A 17,957-nucleotide genomic window follows, 5' to 3' on the forward strand; every position below is an offset into this window, starting at 1 on the left:
ACCCCAGAGTCGGTCACGACTGGACCTAACGGTCAGGGTTCCCTTTACCTTTACCTTACTAGGACCGATAGGGAGTTGGAGTTTACAACATCTGAAGTGCACCATGTTGGCGATCCCTAGAGTAGGTGATGCTGGCCTAGATGGGTAAAAAGTTTGAGCTGGCAAAATCGGCTTATTTTGTTCCCTTTCTACACCTACAGTTTACCCACTCATCATGCAAATATAATTCACACACACACACACACACACAGAGAGAGAGAGAGAGAGAGAGAGAGAGAGAGAGAGAACAGAATCCATGAATAGTGAAATCTATTCAGGACACAGTAATTTCAAGGGGAGAGTTAAGCCTAGTGGAGAAATGATATATTCATTTAATCAGAAATAAGACTGACAGTTCAATGCGGAATGCTCTTGGGAAAATGTACATAGGATTGCACTGAAGTGTTTAACATTGACTGGATTGTGACCACACTGCACCTTGAGAAGAAAGTGTCAAGATTCAATGCAAATATAAGGATGATAAAGATGGGTATAAAAAGTGTGTAAGAAAGGTAGAAAATTGAGAGTTATTTTGTTAAATATTTAAAGAAGTTTGACTGCTTAAACCATCGAGAGCTGCTGATGAATGTCAGGTCAGGGGGTAAGTGTTTCATTATTTTATTTAATCACTCATTTAAACAATTTATATACCACTTAACTACAATAGTTTCTAAATGGTGAATAACAACAGCAGCAGCTGCTGCAACAACAAAATTGTCACTCTGGGCAGCTTCTAACAAATTAAAACATTAAGCGCAGTAAAACATCAAACATTAAAATCTTCTCTATACAGAAATATATTGAATCTGCTTACTGAACATCATGCTGGCTCAGTCTGTTATTACTGAAACCTATCCCAATCAAAGGTTGGTGTGAACCTATCCCAAATGAGCTCTCCAGGTTTTCAGGTTCAGCATCAGGCTCAACTAAAGGAGCAAAGAGGGTGGAGTCAGTGCACCACCTCTCTGATTAGCAACACAGCCAATGGCTAACTTTGAGTGCGCTGGGCTTCCAAGACAGAATAAGGATTTAGTTTGGTGAAGAGCTGTGGCTCAATGTTACAGCATCTGCTTTGCACACAGAGAGTCTGAGTCCACAGCATCTCCTAAATCCCCGGACAGTCTCTGACAGTTAGTGTAAATAATACTGAGATAATAGACCAGTGGACCAGCAGATTCCTATATTCCTATGATGTAAGTGTACTGACTAATAGTCTCCCTACCTGAGCTGATGGGAGTGGTTTTCAGTGTGGTGTTGAAGGCCCCAAGTCCTGTGTTTTAGTTCTCAGCTGGACATGGAATTATTGCTGGATTTATTAATGCTGTGGATATATGGAATGTTTTGTATTTTTAAAAATATTATCGCTGTTTAAAGTTTTTATTTGTGTGTAAGCCAGCTGGAGAGCGTTCTTGCTCATAAAGATAAGCCTCTAAATTAGTTTTAAAAAATAAATAAGCATCCCGGGAAGAGTGCCATCCCAGCATACCCTGTCAATGTCATGACCTCATTCACTAACAAGCCCTATAATTTGAAACAGCCTACAGCCAAACACTTAAGCATTATTAATTGTATCAAATGCATACTGAAATGCTATAGAAACTCGGTGAATTAGGGTAGACTTTGCATGGGAACTCTGTTCAGTGCAGTAGGCTGTCAACCTCACACTGAAATAACAAGAAAACTATTATTGAATTAAATACTAGCCTTTGTATATTTTGAGAGAGAAAGATGGAGAGACCATTTTAAATTAAGGAAGGTAGAATTTACATCTGGCTGAACTATTTCTCTGAGTATTTTAAACTGAAACAGCTAGAATTGCCAATGTAATATTATACCGTAATTTCCCAATAATTCTGGTACCTCTGTCCAATTAGAGATAAACTTGCAGATAAAGGTCATTTTTTATGTGAATTGTAATACCCTCAAACTCTTATTAGTCATTGCACAAATTTACCTTAACTCATCAAAGAGTAGTTCCATATTAACTTAATTTAATGTTACTAAACCTCCTTCTCCAATCCTTAAATTAAATCATGTTTTGAATACTTACCTGCCTTTGATTATTTGTATGAATGAGGTCCTAGAAGGCTTTTATCCATGCTATTCTTTTACATTTCTTACCAAACTTCAAACTAGGTACCCCATTTCTTCAATGACTCTGGCAGGAAATTGTTAGTTTATGTGTTGCCTAGAAGGCTCTTCAATACTAAGAATCAGGACCCCAGTCTCTTATAGAAGTTGAAAGGACTAAATAATTGCTTCCCAGTGAGTGCAGTGAATGCTTCCCTGTTGTGAAAGAGAATGATAAAGCAATGCCCAAGTGGTAGTCCACATGTCTGGAGCCACTGAACTGTTCTGTTAAGTCACTGGAGCTTACTTCCAGTAATATGTTCGGTATAGTAATATTAAAGCAGTTTAACTAAACTTGGCTGAGGAATCACATAAGAAGGGACTGCTATTTTATTTAAGTTCTGTTAAGCCAAAGCTGTCTATCAATTATTTATTTCAGCTTACTTCTTTTAGATGAACTTCAAGGGACATTCCAATTTTTGTTTACAAATAATATCAATATTTTCTGACTTAAGGAAAGAATCTTTCTTTAACTAAGTATGGGGCTATATCTACTGCTGTCTTTGCGCTGGTAACCTCTAAGTTAGATTACTGCACTGTGTTATACGTAGGGCTGTCTCTGAAGACGTTTCAGAAACTTCAGCTGATGCAGAATTTGGCGGCCAGGTTGCTCACCGGGGCAAGATAGTTTGAGCATACTACACCAATCCTGGCCCAACTACACTGACTGCCAATTAGTTTCCAGGCCCAATTCAAAGTGCTGGTTTTGACCTACAGCCTTAAATGGCTCAGGACTGCAATATCTCAAGGACCACCTCTCTCCATAGGAACCTATCCGGACCCTGCCCTGAGTTAATCATCTGAGGCCCTTCTTTGTGTACTTCCTTTATGAGAGCTCCGGACAATGGCAACATGAGAATGGGCCTTTTCTTCAGTGGCTCCCCTCTTTGTGGAATGGTCTCCCCAGGAGGTCCATCTGGAGCCTCCATTATACACCTTTAGGTGCCAGGAGAAAATGTTCCTCTACAACCAGGGCTTGGGCTGATTAACACCCTATACCCCTTTTAAATGTGTTTGTGGGAGAAGGTGTGGGGAGGGGATTTATTGGTTTGTGGTTTTCTTGTTCTTGTTTTTATTATATATTTTGTGTTTTTTTATATTGTGATTTTATGTTGTGAACTGCCCTGAGATCTATGGATGAAGGGTGATATATAAATTTTAACAACAACATATGTATTGGGGATTATGTAGAACCTTTATCTCAGTCATATTATTATCATGAAACCACATCTAAAAGCTTTGTGCCTGTGAGTCCTACATTTTTCACAAAATATTTGATCCACAAAAGATAAAAGCATATACCGGTATCTGTTATTACATGAACTTATGATTCTTTATTTGCAGGAGCAGGTTACTTTCCAGCCCCACCTGCAAATGAATATTTTTTCTCTTCCAGCCTAGCTTGACTTCCAGCCAGGAATGCAAAGGAAAAATTTGGAGTGCAAATTTGAGTGTGCTCTCAATTCTTCTTATATTTAGCAGCAGCATGAAGTTCCAAGCCACAGCTTGATCTTTCCTGTGCCTGACATTATATATGTCAGACCAGGGAAAGTTGGGTGTGGTTTGCCCCAAACAGACTAGTAAACCAACCTCCAAGGTCTGGTGGGCCTAATTACACCTGCTAGCTGACGATTACCCACCTGGTGGACCTTATAAGAAACTGCTCTGTTTAAGAGCCATTTACGATTCTGAATATTCCAAGTCACAGAACAGAGACACATGATGGTTGTACAACAACTAATTGTGTGAATCATCACCAAGTTATAAGTTTATCAGCTCAGTTCAATCAACTAATTCCTTTCCCTGGAATTCAATGGACCAAACTGGATTAATTGGTTACAGCATTGGCTACTTACATAAAATTCTGACATTTCAAATTGTAAGCATTGTGACCCTAGTTTAACCCAAATGTTGTCAGCTTCAAAAAGCAACATTTCTTCCTTTCTTCCTTGTCAAGCATCTGACAGCTCCATGATGCCATTCCAAAAGCTGGCTTAGGGAAAGTGCCTAGATAATCACTGCTTTAGTGTTTAGACAGCTAGCTTAAGGAATTTGACCTCAGTAACAAAACATTTGCCCTCTGTTAGCAGTTTATAGATTAGGAGAAGGGGGGAACAGTTTGTTGAATTAGTAATAAAATCACATGGCATATGGCCAACTGAGCAATGAGCACTTTGCTGCTGTGTCTAAGAAAGATATAGAATCATCAATTTGTCAGAAATATCAAAATGATTTTAAAAAAACCCAATCAAATCAAAGCAAATAAGCAGGATAGTCTTCCAAGCACATATGCCTGAAGCCAAGAACAAATGACGGCACCGATGGGTTACGAACTTAGAGATACTGACATGTATCTCATAGTCACAAATGAAAACAAAATGGATCTGCATCTGGATCCTCTGTCAATTAAATTCCTGGCTAGCTGTGCATTGACATTAGAATTGAAGAAGTAATTTCAGATTGGAGTGGCGACATTCAGTATTATGAATGACAAATGGAGGCAGAGTTTTCAATAAGACATTCAGCCCAAAGGCTGCTTGTGAATGCAAGAGTTCTGGTGCTCAAATAGGAGTTCATGCCAATGGGCTTCTCCCATTCAATGAAGTGTCAGGGAAAGGCCCACATCCTCATTATGCACACAGAGCTGTCCAAATATTGCAGCCAATTAGAAAGCACGTGCATGCTGGCAGACATGTGTGCATGGCAGACCACCCACAAGCAGGAAAATGAATGGGGTGTTGCTCCAAACGGTCTCACAAAGTTAGCAGCTAACTTCCAGAATGTTAAACTTTATCATCCCATTCAAAAATATATGTGGCCCTTTACATTAACTTTATATTCAAAGACTAGGCAGAGGGCATATCAGCATATATAAACACGAAGGTGAGAAATCAACTATTTATACCACTATGAAGGCTACCTGTGTTTCACTGGGTACTTCTAAGAGCCTCAGTTGTCTTTCATTTCAATATTTCAATATATTAAATGGTCACTGAATAACAACACTGATATATTTATAGACAACTTTCACATACACCCCCCAAAGTAGAGAAAGCAAATGATATAAATTAATAATTTTCGAAAAAGGAAATTTAATCCTAGTGCCCATGTATGGATAGAAGGTTAACACAACCTATGTTAAAGAAACAGTTGTTTTCAATCCTGTCATTCCTCTAGAAACAGTATAAAAGCCACAGGCAAGATGAAACATCATAGAGCAGTTGTTATTTGTACAGATGGTCGACCAAAGTGCCGTGCCTTTTGATGTAGAAAGTTAGAAGAACTGCATTCAAAATCGCTGACAGAGCAAGTGACCCACAAAAGGAAAACTTCATGACCTCAATCCATAAGCGCTCCAACATGCTTACAGAGATTCTGCTTCAAAGTGCATGGCAAAGCCTGCCAATCAGGTGATCAGTGGTGCCTGCAAACCTGTTTTTGACTCAGACATGACTTTACCTGCCCTACCACCTGACGTCATATAGGATGATGTCATATATGACAATTTAGGGCAGGTGGCCATGGTTTGGCCAAATGGGGAGGCAAACCAGAGGCTGCCCACCCATGATCTATAGCAACACAACTTATTTTGGAAACTGGAATTTTGTTAATGAAGCAGTGCTATGCATATTTACCTGAAAGTAAATCCCATTGGTCTCAGTAGGATTTGTTTCTGAACAAACATACATAAGATTAGACTGCAAATTGGGAAAAGGTGCGAAATTCTAAATATGCTTGAATTCCTATCCAGATATATTCAAACACTTCCAATGCTTACTATTTTAAATGAGGCATAATTGTTTGGTTTAGACTTACTTCTGGGCAGCCTGATTCTTCCTCTGAAATGAGATTTCCAACAGTTCCTGCTCTTTTACAAATATAAGAATATATGTCTTTACAACTTTTAACTTTCCAGCGTCCCTCCTAGTTAAAAACAAACAGGAAGAATTAATGAAGCTTAATATGTCATTATTTCAGGGGGAGTATTAGCTCAATGGGCTTATTCATAACATGGGAAGGAAAACTGGTGGTGGTGGGTTTTGTTTTTTTAGAATATTAAAATACTTTGATTACAAGTAGAAGTTGTGCATTCTGCTAGCGTTTTTAGATCCCCCATAGAGTTTCATACTGTTAAGTGCATGAGTAGTCTCTACTTGACTAAGCAAATGTTAGATGTGACCTTAATCTGTATGTGTGTGTGTACGCACACACACATTAATAATAAATTTATTAAATAAAATACGATAAATTCATGTCAAGGCATTCGTATTTTAGCTTCCACTGCTTGTTTATTCTACCTATTTGCCTCTGGAATTGTCTCAAGAGCTTGATGAGCTACTCTGAAGTGTCAGAGTATTTCCCGATATTGTAATGGGTCAAAGCCAAACAGTGAAGAATTGTGTTTTTGCAAAAAGTTTATCTCGGAGGACATCTCATCTATAGCCTGAGGATAGGGAAAAACTGAATGGCCAAGTGGAAAGTTATGAGACTAGGAGAAGAAAGTAGAAACCTAAAGGACAGGAAACGTGAAATAGGAATAATGATTCTGAAAAAAAGGAAGCCCTGAGATAGTGCAGGAGGGGGAAAGAATGGAACTGAAAAACCAGTGGGCCTACAGGGGAAGAAGGTTTATCAAACAGCCTAAGGAGAGGAGAGCTGTGCCTTATTAACACACATTTGGACTGGATAGACAAGGTAATTGTGGACGAATATTGTTCCATTATGATTTGCTGTGTGCATGAGAGCAGCCATTATATTACTTGAGAATCATCAAGCAAATAGAGCTCTCAGAATATTCTACTTCTAAGGCATTGCACACATAATGCAGCAAAACAAAACACACACAAACAAAAACCACTACTTCTAGGACAGAAACATTTACAAAATATTATTATTTTTATATAAAAAGAGAAAATAAATAAAACATACATATTGCTCAGCTGAAACACAAAGTTGATTTCCCCCCTGGTGGACATTTGGCTCTTGTTTGTGCCAGTAAGTGAAGGTCACCGGAGATCCATCAGACCATTCAAACTCAACTGGGGTCTTATGACTGCTCAGTCCAAGCCAAGTTTCTGTCACATTTTCTGTAGTATACAATTAAGTGCATTTTAAGATGATTTGGACATACCAGGTCATTTTCGACAGCACAATAAAAACACACACACAAAGTTGTCTCCATATTTTAGTCAGACTACTCTTTTGCAACCTAGACAGGCCCCTAATTTGATGCCCTGTCCTAACATGCAGCTGAACTACTGTTTCGAGGGCTGCTGTACGTCCAGAATTTCCCAGACATAGCTGGAATATGGCAGCTGGAAACAGTGTCTAGGCAGAAATCGCTGATCAGGCCAATCTAGCATAGCATCCTGTTTGCCACAGAGGTCAATGGGGATGGCCTTTGGGAATATGAGGGCAATGCCATTCTGCCATTGTTGCTCCCCAACAACTGGTGTTCAAAGGCACTGGAAACTGCACTAAGGGCAGGATGCAAATGCAATACTTAAATAAGAAACAAACATCAGGGGCTGTAATCATTTCTGCATACAGAAGCTTTAAATAGATGAGGAGCACTTTCGACATGGGCAGCCATGTGGGTCTTGTACATTTTCAGTGACAACTCCTCCTGCTGCTTTGAACTAAGCACATCAGCCTGGAACAAGGGCGGGGAAACTTCCCAGCCTGAGGGCCACATTCACACCTGAGTAACCTTCCAAGGCTCACCTGCCAGCAGTGGGTGTGGGCAAAGGCAAAAGGAGGCGGGACCAAGTCACATACATATGCCAATCACACACCTCCCTCTGCGCATATATACCAGGATTTCCCTGAGGGGTATTTCAGTTTTGTTGATGTATTGATCTGTGATTTATTTTGTGCTTGTTTTGTGAATGTACCGTAATTTAAATGGATTATATTATGCAGTTTATTGATATAATATTTTTAAATATATCTAGAGAGAGCACAAATAAAAATAAATCAATGTCCCTTCCCTTTCTCTTTGTCTCTCTTCTTCTTCTTTTCAATTTTTATTTGCATTTTCAAAAACATGCAAACAGAGAGCATATTTAACACTCCTCCCCTTCCCCTGTGCCACTAACAACTTCATACCAAATACAGCATGCATACATATGCTGTATATCCATATGATTTCCCTTCCACACTTTTCCTGGTTCCTTTGCTTTTCTACTACTCCACGTAATCCACATCATTTTAACCATCCAATTTGTTATCTATTAAATACCCTATCTATTTCAACTCTGTTGGAAGACCTGCTAAGCTATGTATTTGTCTATACTGGTCATTAAAATATTCAATAAACATTGTCCATTCTTCCTTATATTCCTTATCTCCGTTTTCTCTTATCCTGTTCGTCAGACCAGCCAGTTTATGATATTTGAACATTTTACGCTGCTATTCTTCCTTACACTGCTATTGCTCCTGAGCTGCAGGTTAGGGGTTAGTGCAGGTACGCCCTCTTGGGGCCCCAAGCCTTTAGCAACTTCCTGATGATGCCAACTTCTGACACTGGCCTCCAATGGGTTTTTTCTATCGACTTTGGGTTGGATTGTCACACTTGACAGAAAGGAATTCAGCGTGGCTGCCTTTAAAAGGAAAATTGTCTGTACCTTAAACCAATGTTTATTGCACATTAACTATGAGAACTCACCATATTCAAGAAGATTAATGAGCATCTCTGTATCAGCCAAAGAGGTTATGCTAATGAGTGTGCTATTATCATCCTGGCAGGAAAGCAAAGCTTCATTCCAGTTTTTTCCTTCTTTATAAAGTTTATAGCAGTAACGATTATATGGATACCAATTATAGTCACAGTCGGTAGGATAAAATTTCCACGAATCTTTTCAATTAAAATGTACAGAAACAAGGCTATATTAACCAAATGAATTCTTTCCTAGTCCTCATAAATCTATTTATGCAATATACATGCACATATATAATAGCTCTTTTCAGTATTTTTTAAAGAAAAGAGAACACATTTGCCTACCAAGAACTAGCTACAGTGCAAAAATGTGTTATATGAATATGTTTATACATGCATAAGCACCCCCCCACAAAGTAAGAAAATAAAATTGCCCTAAGAATGTTCGAGAAGTTCAGTCTTTGTGAATTCTGACATAATCTGACCTAAACCACACCTTCCAGCCAAATACGCAGATTGGAACATACGCTACAATCCTAAGTCCATTTATTTCCAAGTAGACATAGTAAAGACTTTTTTTGCAAACCACTTTGAGGTTCTTTTAGTCAAGTGGCATCTAAATTTTATGAATACATAAATAGATAAAGACTGCCACCACAGTTACCCATCAACCTTTGAGCTTCCTGAACATTCCAATGCAGTTCTCACTCAGTAAAAGTATCAAAATGATTTAAAAATTCATGAGTTAAAAAATAAATAAATTGGATTTTCATACAGATTTTTTAAAAACTTCAAATTAATGTAGACTTATGGGTCAAACAGAACAGAAACAGACTGATTTACCTATACTGTTACCTTTCACTGAATGTACAGTGGTACCTCGGGTTACATACACTTCAGGTTACATACGCTTCAGGTTACAGACTCCGCTAACCCAGAAATATTACCTGAGGTTAAGAACTTTGCTTCAGGATGAGAACAGAAATCGTGCTCCGGTGGCACGGCAGCAGCAGGAGGCTCCATTAGTTAAAGTGGTGCTTCAGGTTAAGAACAGTTTCAGGTTAAGAACGGACCTCCGGAACAAATTAAGCACTTAACCCGAGGTACCACTGTAATAGGGCATACTTCTGAGTACTTTGTGTAACTAGTGTTCATTAACTAACAACATTCAAGTCTCAGCTGTATTTGTCTATATTCTGGAGCAAGACCCTAACAGAAGGGTGGAGGACGTTTGGACCTCCAAATGCTGCTGACTCCAACTCCCGCCAGCCCCAGCCAAAATGTCCAGTGGTCAGGGGTGATGTGAGTTCTAATTCAGCCACATTTGGAGGGCCACAGGTTGCCCACCTCTGCCCTAACAGAATAAAGAAAATGTTGCGGCTGAAATTAACATCTATTCTAAAACTATGCATGCTTCCATATTTTGGGCTCCATTAAAACTCCAGGGAAAGCTTTGTTAGTTTTAGAAAGCTTAAACCATTGTAAAGGCTCACAAATTCTTTCAGAAGGGGAGAAAAAAAATCTGATTGCTTGTTTGCATACAAAAACAATTTTCTCCGGAATCTGCACCAATAAGACATAGAGTGGTACCTCGGGTTCAGAACTTAATTCGTTCTGGAGGTCTGTTCTTAACCTGAAACTGTTCTTAACCTGAGGTAAGGTAAAGGTAAAGGGACCCCTGACAATTAGGTCCAGTTGTGACCGACTCTGGGGTTGCGCGCTCATCTCGCTTTACTGGCTGAGGGAGCCGGCGTACAGCTTCCGGGTCATGTGGCCAGCATGACTAAGCCACTTCTGGCGAACCAGAGCAGCGCACGGAAACGCCGTTTACCTTCCCGCTGGAGCGGTACCTATTTATCTACCTCCACTTTGGCGTGCTTTCGAACTGCTAGGTTGGCAGGAGCAGGGACCAGACAAAGGGAGCCCACCCCGTCGCGGGAATTCGAACTGCCGACCTTCCGATTGACAAGTCCTAGGCTCTGTGGTTTAACCCACAGTGCCACCCGCACTTTAGCTAATGGAGCCTCCAGCTGCTGCCGCACAATTTCTGTTCTCATCCTGAGGTAAAGTTCTTAACCTGAGGTACTACTTCCAGGTTAGAGGAGTCTGTAACCTGAAGCGTCTGTAACCCGAGGTACCACTGTAGTTGGCTTCCATTAGGGCTGGGCAGGAAAGAGAAGCTGCAATGAGTATATCCCCTCTAATTTTGTGTTCTGCCATGCTCCTCACTGCAGCCATTTGGTGACTGGTGGTGGCTGCAGTACTCTCTCAAAAGTCTAACTGTACCTACAAGTCCAAAAAGCCTGGCGATCCTTGGACTATAATCTATAACACCACCTTGACAGGGCTGGGGAACTGCATCTGGCCAAGTGGCCGCATCCTTATTGCCAAATCTTCCCCAGCAGGCCAAATCTGACAGGTAGGCAAAACTGCCCCCCTGTCAATCATGTGACATCACAATGCTGTTGCAATGTGACCCGATTCAGCCTGTACAGTTCGAAGTCAAACTGTGAGCAAAACAGTCTTCAAAGCACAGAAGAGCAATTGGTTCATCAACACTTGTGAAGCCCAACATTGGCACAATGTGCTTCCCAAGTGCCACTCAGCTGATTGTCGGTGCTTGAGAAGCCCAGTGCAGGGACCTTTGCCGACATTGCTGATCAGTTGCATTATGTATTATTTTATCAGGTGTAGGTGAAAGGAGAAGGCCGGGGGACCTCGACTAACTTAGGCCTGCAGACTGGAGGTTTCCCACTCCTGCACAATGAAATGATAAAAAATGAATAAATGGGATTCTATTCTCCACTACATGCAGAAAATGTTCTTCTGAAGAGCTAATTTCTCCTCTTTAAAATCTAATGAAATAGGTACGCTTTTTGCCCTCAGAATGGTAAAAGTGGGATTGTTAAGTGTTCGATTGCCTTCAAAGCTTATATGCCAATTTACAAACAAAGGGACCCTGAACAATGATTTATACTTGAAACTACCTTTCTCCTGAATTCAATTGGCATACTTAGCACATCTTGTAATTCCCAAACACTCAAACTCCCTGAAGCCCAAGATGTGGAATGTACATATGTCCCCCTTATTAAAAGTAGAAAGAGATATAAAAAGCCTCACAGATCAAATTACATTGCTGGTTAGAGACTCACCAAATGCTTCGTGTTCAGTAGCATTTAAATATTTTTTGCATACATATGGTAATCCAGATTCACATGGGTAGCTTTGCCAGTCCTGCTGTATTTTTGAGTTAAACACTTTGCAGCGATGTTGCCCAAGAGAGCTGTCAGAAGGATCTGCAAACAGAATATTATTTTAGCACCATGTGTACAGTACAATACAATATGCAGGGGGTATTTTATATATATCTCTGTATCTAAAAGCCTGACATTCTGCCCCAATCAGCGAGATTCTCCAAGTCCAGAATGATGACCAAGGAACAGAACAACATCTGGGCAGGCATGATTCTCAATGGCTTTCGTTTAGAAGCTATCAGGCAAGTTTAGCCTTCCATCCAAATGGTGTCCTGAAGTACACCACTTACTTTATCCCGTATTTTATTTTTAATTGTATTGTTTTATTTTTTAACATAGAATTTACATCCAACTGTTTTCCTCCAAGGAGCTCAAGGTGGTTCTTCTCCATCTTATTTAATCCCCACAACAACCCTGCGAGGCTTCATGGCCAAGTGTAGATTTAATCCCCACAACAACCCTGCGAGGCTTCATGGCCAAGTGTAGATTTGAACCCTGGTCTCTCCCAGGTCCTAGTCTGACACTGGCTCGTTTTAGTTTGGTGGCTGAAAAATTCTATTCTTGGCAACTCTGAGGTCAGTGGATTAAATAACATTTTTAACTGTAACTGTTTTAAAAAGCTTTTTTAAAAAAATTGTGGATGTGTTTGCCACTCTGGGCTCCTTCGAGAGAAAGGACAGGATATAAATTCAATCCATCGATTCATCTATCTATCCTGTAGTTTGTCCATTGCCAAACTACTGGATAGATGGGTGAATAGATGGATAGAATTTAAGCATTCTCAAACAGTTACAGTTAAAAATGTTATGTGCTTGCCATTCTGTTATGGTATATAAAATGACAAATATTTCAGCATGAAATTTGTCTGTGCACTTCAAGGAAATCTAGCAAACACATTAAGCTTTGAGTTGTTGGATAGTAATTTATTGCATCTGTATTAACTTCTCGCATCTACCAGTAATCAGAAGACCATTAAACTCAGAACCTGGTCTTTCTAATGTTTATATTGGAACATACTATTGCCAGCTCGTATTTTGATTTCAATAGCAATAGCCATAGAATCCTGGTGTTATAATAGAGCCAAGGATGAGGATCTGCGTACCTGATCGCCAGTTCACAAATGCCAAGGGTGCTCCATCTGACCATTGCCAGCCAGCGGCTCCATCCAGTTGATTTAAACCTGTCCACAGTAGAACTTCTTTTGTGCCCACCTGTTCTGCAGTGTAACAAGAGATCTAGCTTGACATTCAGGTACCAGTTCAGTATTGCCCAATTTATATACAGGAATTGCATCTCCAAGCTGGTGGGTTACTTTCTCCACCTTCCACTAGGGAGAATGAGACATCAGCAGGAGGTACAAGTAACAGCGTTCTGCATTCATTACTGCCAGAGGAAACAAGAATCACTTTCAACTCCATTGGACATGCCCAGGTACCCCCCAAGATGCCAAGCAGTGTAACAGGGATGAGCCCACTGATTTCAAACACTTGGGTGGAAAGCCTCCTTGCAGTGCCTGCTTGAAGTTGAAATCTCTAGCCCCCCCCCCCCCCGCAAATTATCTCCTATTATGTTTTTGCCATTTTCTTTAAGATCAAATCAATATTATTTCGATTCATTGTCCTGGGTCTCCTAAAAGGTGTGGGGGCCAAAAGGCCCGTGCCTGCTCTGCCTGTTTGATAATATGGCACTGCCTCCTTGCCTACGTGGGACAAGTGTAGTTCCTTCTTCCTCTCACCACTCCAGCTGAACATGTACTGCTAACCTCTCTCCTGGTATTAGCAAGTTTAGCTGCTGTCAGCCTTTTCCCCTTAGCCTCTCCCAACCAAGGAAAGGAAAAGAGTGTGCAGGGTGAGGGTGGAGAGATTAACAGTGGAAGGGGAAGTAGGAGCAGTCATATTGAAACTTTTAATATTATTTCATCACAAACTATAGATCCCCTTCCACACTCATGAATGTCTTCCGCCAAGTGCACGGGCTCATTCCTATTACCATGCCCCCAACATATAGGAAGACCAGGACACATCCAGCGCAGTAGACAAGGAGCAAGATGATCCCTATGTCCTATGATAGCCACCCACATGGATGAGCACAAAGTTCCCTGTGAGTTTACCTGCTGAACAAGGTTGTAGGAGAGGGGAATCTGGAAGGTAGGTGCAGTTTAGGGTGTTTGGGGAGGCGGTAGGAGGGTTGAAAAAGTTTGAGAAGCACAGCTATGCCTCTTTGTGAATCACCTGTCATTCAGGATCACAATGACACGTTGCACACATAATGCTAAACCATAGTTTAGCGCTATGTAAATGAACAACAGTGATCTTCAAGCTTGTGTACTCCTTCATCCCCTAACAGGAGATTGAAAGCATCTGTTTTCTGTCACAAGCTAATTGTGGTTTTTCTTTATGGCTGAAAAGGACAAACTGTGGCTACTTTAAACTATGCACTGTTGAAACAAAACAGGATCAAGTTGTGATTTATGACGCTGGTTTGATTCAATAAACCATGTTAAATTAATCAGAATTCTCCGTTAAGACATAACAGAAACTCCAGTTACATGAAAACAGGAAGAGGAAGGGTTGTGCAATGGCTGAACATGGAAGAGAGGGGAAGGAGTATGTGAGCCCAAGGTTTGTTGCTGCTCTTTCACGTAGTGTAAACTATGGCTTCACATTATACGTGAACTGGACCAATGAATTTTGCACAAATGGAGCTAGAGCAACTAGGATGAAATCTGAAATGGACAGCTCTCCTATTCTAGCCGCTGACAGATTCAAATGAAAGGTTTCACTCACAAACATGGTTGCAAACCTACCACGTGGACCACTAATATACTTCTGTTCTGCCATATCTGTGATGCTTAGCAAATCCGCTCCTTGTCCCTGACATGCAACACGTGCCTCATTCCAAGAGAGAACAGAAAGAAGATTGAATTGGTAACAGATCTGAGTGTCTGCGTTCATCTCCCAAAAAATGTCACAGCCAGACTCTGTGTGAAAAAAGAGAAAGAAATCAAGTTAAAAACAGCATGATATTACAAAGCAATTAAGAAAGATAACACTCTGGGATAACAATCTAGCTTAATTAACACCAAATGAACAAATGGAACTGCTAGGACGTTATTATTACAAATTCGCTTTCAACGTTCTGGTGTCAAAACTATATCAGGAAGTAGGATGCACTCTGAAATTTAAAAGGAAAAGGAAAATCAACTTCACACATAGGACTGAATTCCTCCTGTCTTGATAATGTCAGTGAGTAATACAAGTTTTAACAATTAAGGAAACAGTGACTTGAATTGGTGAGCAGCATCTAATGAAACATTTACTTCCCCATCTTTACTTTCTCACTGTCCATTTATTGGTCTGATCTCCACTGACCAATAGACACATAAATAGAGTTAGTAGACAGAGGTGCATATTAAGTAACATTTCTTTTGTTTAGAAGTGAATTGCTACATCATGTGGCAACTGCAGCTCTGGACAATTAAACCCGCAGATTAGTAAGAACTGCAACAATAAATAAATTGATAAAAATTGCAAGTACTGTAGCAGGGGACACTGTTGAAAGGCAACATTTGTTTTCCTAGGGCATTTATATCCGAGGTGCACTTCAAAGCTTCTTCACTTCTTAAAAATCCTCCCCTATCTTCTAGATTAAGACAGGAAAGAGACAGGATTCCTGCTGTATTTGCACATAAGGAAAACATGCTTGGTTCTTTAAAAACAACAAGTGGGAATTCCTTTTCAAAAGTTGTATCTTTCTTGCTAGGTGGTTATGGGGCTGCTAAATACTTGAACCCAAGATGTAAGGAATTACTCTTATGATTGCATATTGATGGAACTGGCTGAGGAAATAACAAATCCCATACAAAGATAACAACTTCTCTCCATGATGTCAGGAAGACTTTAATGAATTATTGGGGGGAGGAAGAGGAATAGAATCTGATGGAGTCAAAAGTTTATATTTTCATGTAGAATTATGGAAAACGTTTAATGAAATGAGGATGTAGTGTTGCATCGGAAGTCCATCTCCCTTGCTATGATAACAATTGAAAATATTGTATCAGCAAAAGGAAAAAGTACACATTGACACTTGAAAATCTTACTGATTTCAGTGGGGGAAGTGTGCACTTTTGTTTTCTTCCAGTGAAATCAATGGGATGTGCAAGTGTTTAACTTTGGCTGGATCATGTGTGAATGTTGTTCTTGCAAGCATAGTGTACTCCAATACTTTCTTTGAAAGTGGCCAACTAGAGAGAGGGAGAGAAAGAAAGAAAGCAGATGAATGCTGGCGAATTTTCTCACTTGGTTTTATGATAGTACAAGGCAGCTTTTACTAACCTGGTGCCCTTCAGTTGTTCATCCTAGCCAACAAAGCCATTGGTCATGAATAATAGGAACTGGAGTCCAAAAAGATCTGGAAGGCACCAAGTTGGCAATCCCTGCTATAAGGTATGGGACATACTGAATGTAGCATGTAAGATGTGACTATCTTGTTATTCATTAAATGTTGAAGAACACAAGCACATACCAGAATTTGGGCAAAGTCCCCATTTTTCATCTTGCTCATACTGACTTGTTGTGGCACACCAGGGATAGTCATCTTCTCTGGAATCTCTGATGCACTCATAGTGCCATTGATTGTTGTATTTAAATGGAAAAACACAAGGCGAGCCATGGGAATTTCCCAACAGGGTATATGTCTCTGCATGAAATAAAATACTGAGGATAAATCACTTAGAAAAAAAAAATATAGAAAGCAATAGGAAACCCTCTAATTTGTACTCCCCCAAATCTGGTATCACAATGGTCATTTGATTTGGAATAGTAATCACACTTACATGAAAGGAAGTTCCTTTGAAATCAGTAGTACTTCAGAATAAATGCATTTGGGATTAGGATCGAATGTCAATAATGCAAGATTTTCAACACCAAGGCTGTGAGTTACTGTAACTATATTTGTTTTTCCATTCTTCTTGATATTATAATTTAGTAGAATAGCAGAAGTGACAATGAACTGCTTCAAAAATGCATCCATTTACAATCAACAAAGATTTTCAACTGCTGTCATTATTTTAGTTTCATGGTTTTTAATTTTTAACAGTAGCAAGACAAAACTGCAGAACAATTATTATGTACATGTCATGGACAAAGAATGCCGGAGTTAGCTTACTAAACCAGGACATCCACTCATATTTTTATTTGGTAGCAGTAGACTTGGCCTTTTAAAACGCATTACTACAACCATCATAGGATAATTAAGGATTAGAGATTACTCCACAAGCCATCAAATCCAAATGATGCCCTTGTGTCAGGATGTCATATACAGTACTTATACCAGTGTAAATTCATACAGCCTCCAAATTAAATGTATTTTAACATTAAAAAATAAGGGCCATATATTTGCATTGTTTCCCTATCAAATTTATACTTCTCCCCTCCGCCCTCAAACTTTTGGTATGGATTATGTCTTGATAGTAACAACTTGATTTGCAACAGAACATAGAAGGCAGCCTTACACAGACTCACACCATAAGTACTGTCTACACTGATCAGCAGTACCTCTCTAAGGTTTCAGACAAGGGTCTAACCCAAGCCCTACCTGGAGAACTGAAGAGCTTATGGACACAAACCAAATGCTCCACCACCGAGCCATGATATTACAGTATTTTTATTTGGCCATTCATCTAGTTATAATGCATTGCAAATAGCTAATGGCTGCACCCCAAGACAAACAGTATATATTTATTGTAAAACTTATATTCACAGGTGGTCTTTCTGCAACATCAGAACACATGGTGTATATCGAGCACAAAACTGTGCAGATCATTGATTCATAAATAGGTTTGTAATTGTGAATGCAGAATTGCAGGCTTCACACAG

General features: G+C 39.8%; 1 protein-coding gene across 5 annotated transcripts in view; it reads right to left on the minus strand.

Annotated features, from left to right (window-relative positions):
* PLA2R1 (phospholipase A2 receptor 1) overlaps positions 1-17,957 on the minus strand; it is a 62,236-nt gene that overhangs the window by 39,947 nt on the left and 4,332 nt on the right. For 2 of the 5 annotated variants that reach the window (XM_083493234.1, XM_083493238.1), the window contains exons 3-9: positions 16,606-16,779; positions 14,888-15,061; positions 13,184-13,297; positions 11,980-12,123; positions 8,837-9,025; positions 7,099-7,256; positions 5,986-6,093 (exon numbers count right to left, since the gene is read on the minus strand). In XM_083493234.1, coding sequence (XP_083349360.1) covers positions 5,986-6,093; positions 7,099-7,256; positions 8,837-9,025; positions 11,980-12,123; positions 13,184-13,297; positions 14,888-15,061; positions 16,606-16,779 — 1,061 coding nt within the window. Of the gene's footprint in view, positions 1-5,985; positions 6,094-7,098; positions 7,257-8,836; positions 9,026-11,979; positions 12,124-13,183; positions 13,298-14,887; positions 15,062-16,180; positions 16,325-16,415; positions 16,574-16,605; positions 16,780-17,957 lie in introns of those variants that run through there. The other 3 variants (XM_083493236.1, XM_083493237.1, XM_083493235.1) reach the window with 3 other exon arrangements.

This window comes from Podarcis liolepis, assembly GCF_965112155.1.
Source record: "Podarcis liolepis genome assembly, chromosome: 1".
NCBI lineage: Eukaryota > Metazoa > Chordata > Lepidosauria > Squamata > Lacertidae > Podarcis > Podarcis liolepis.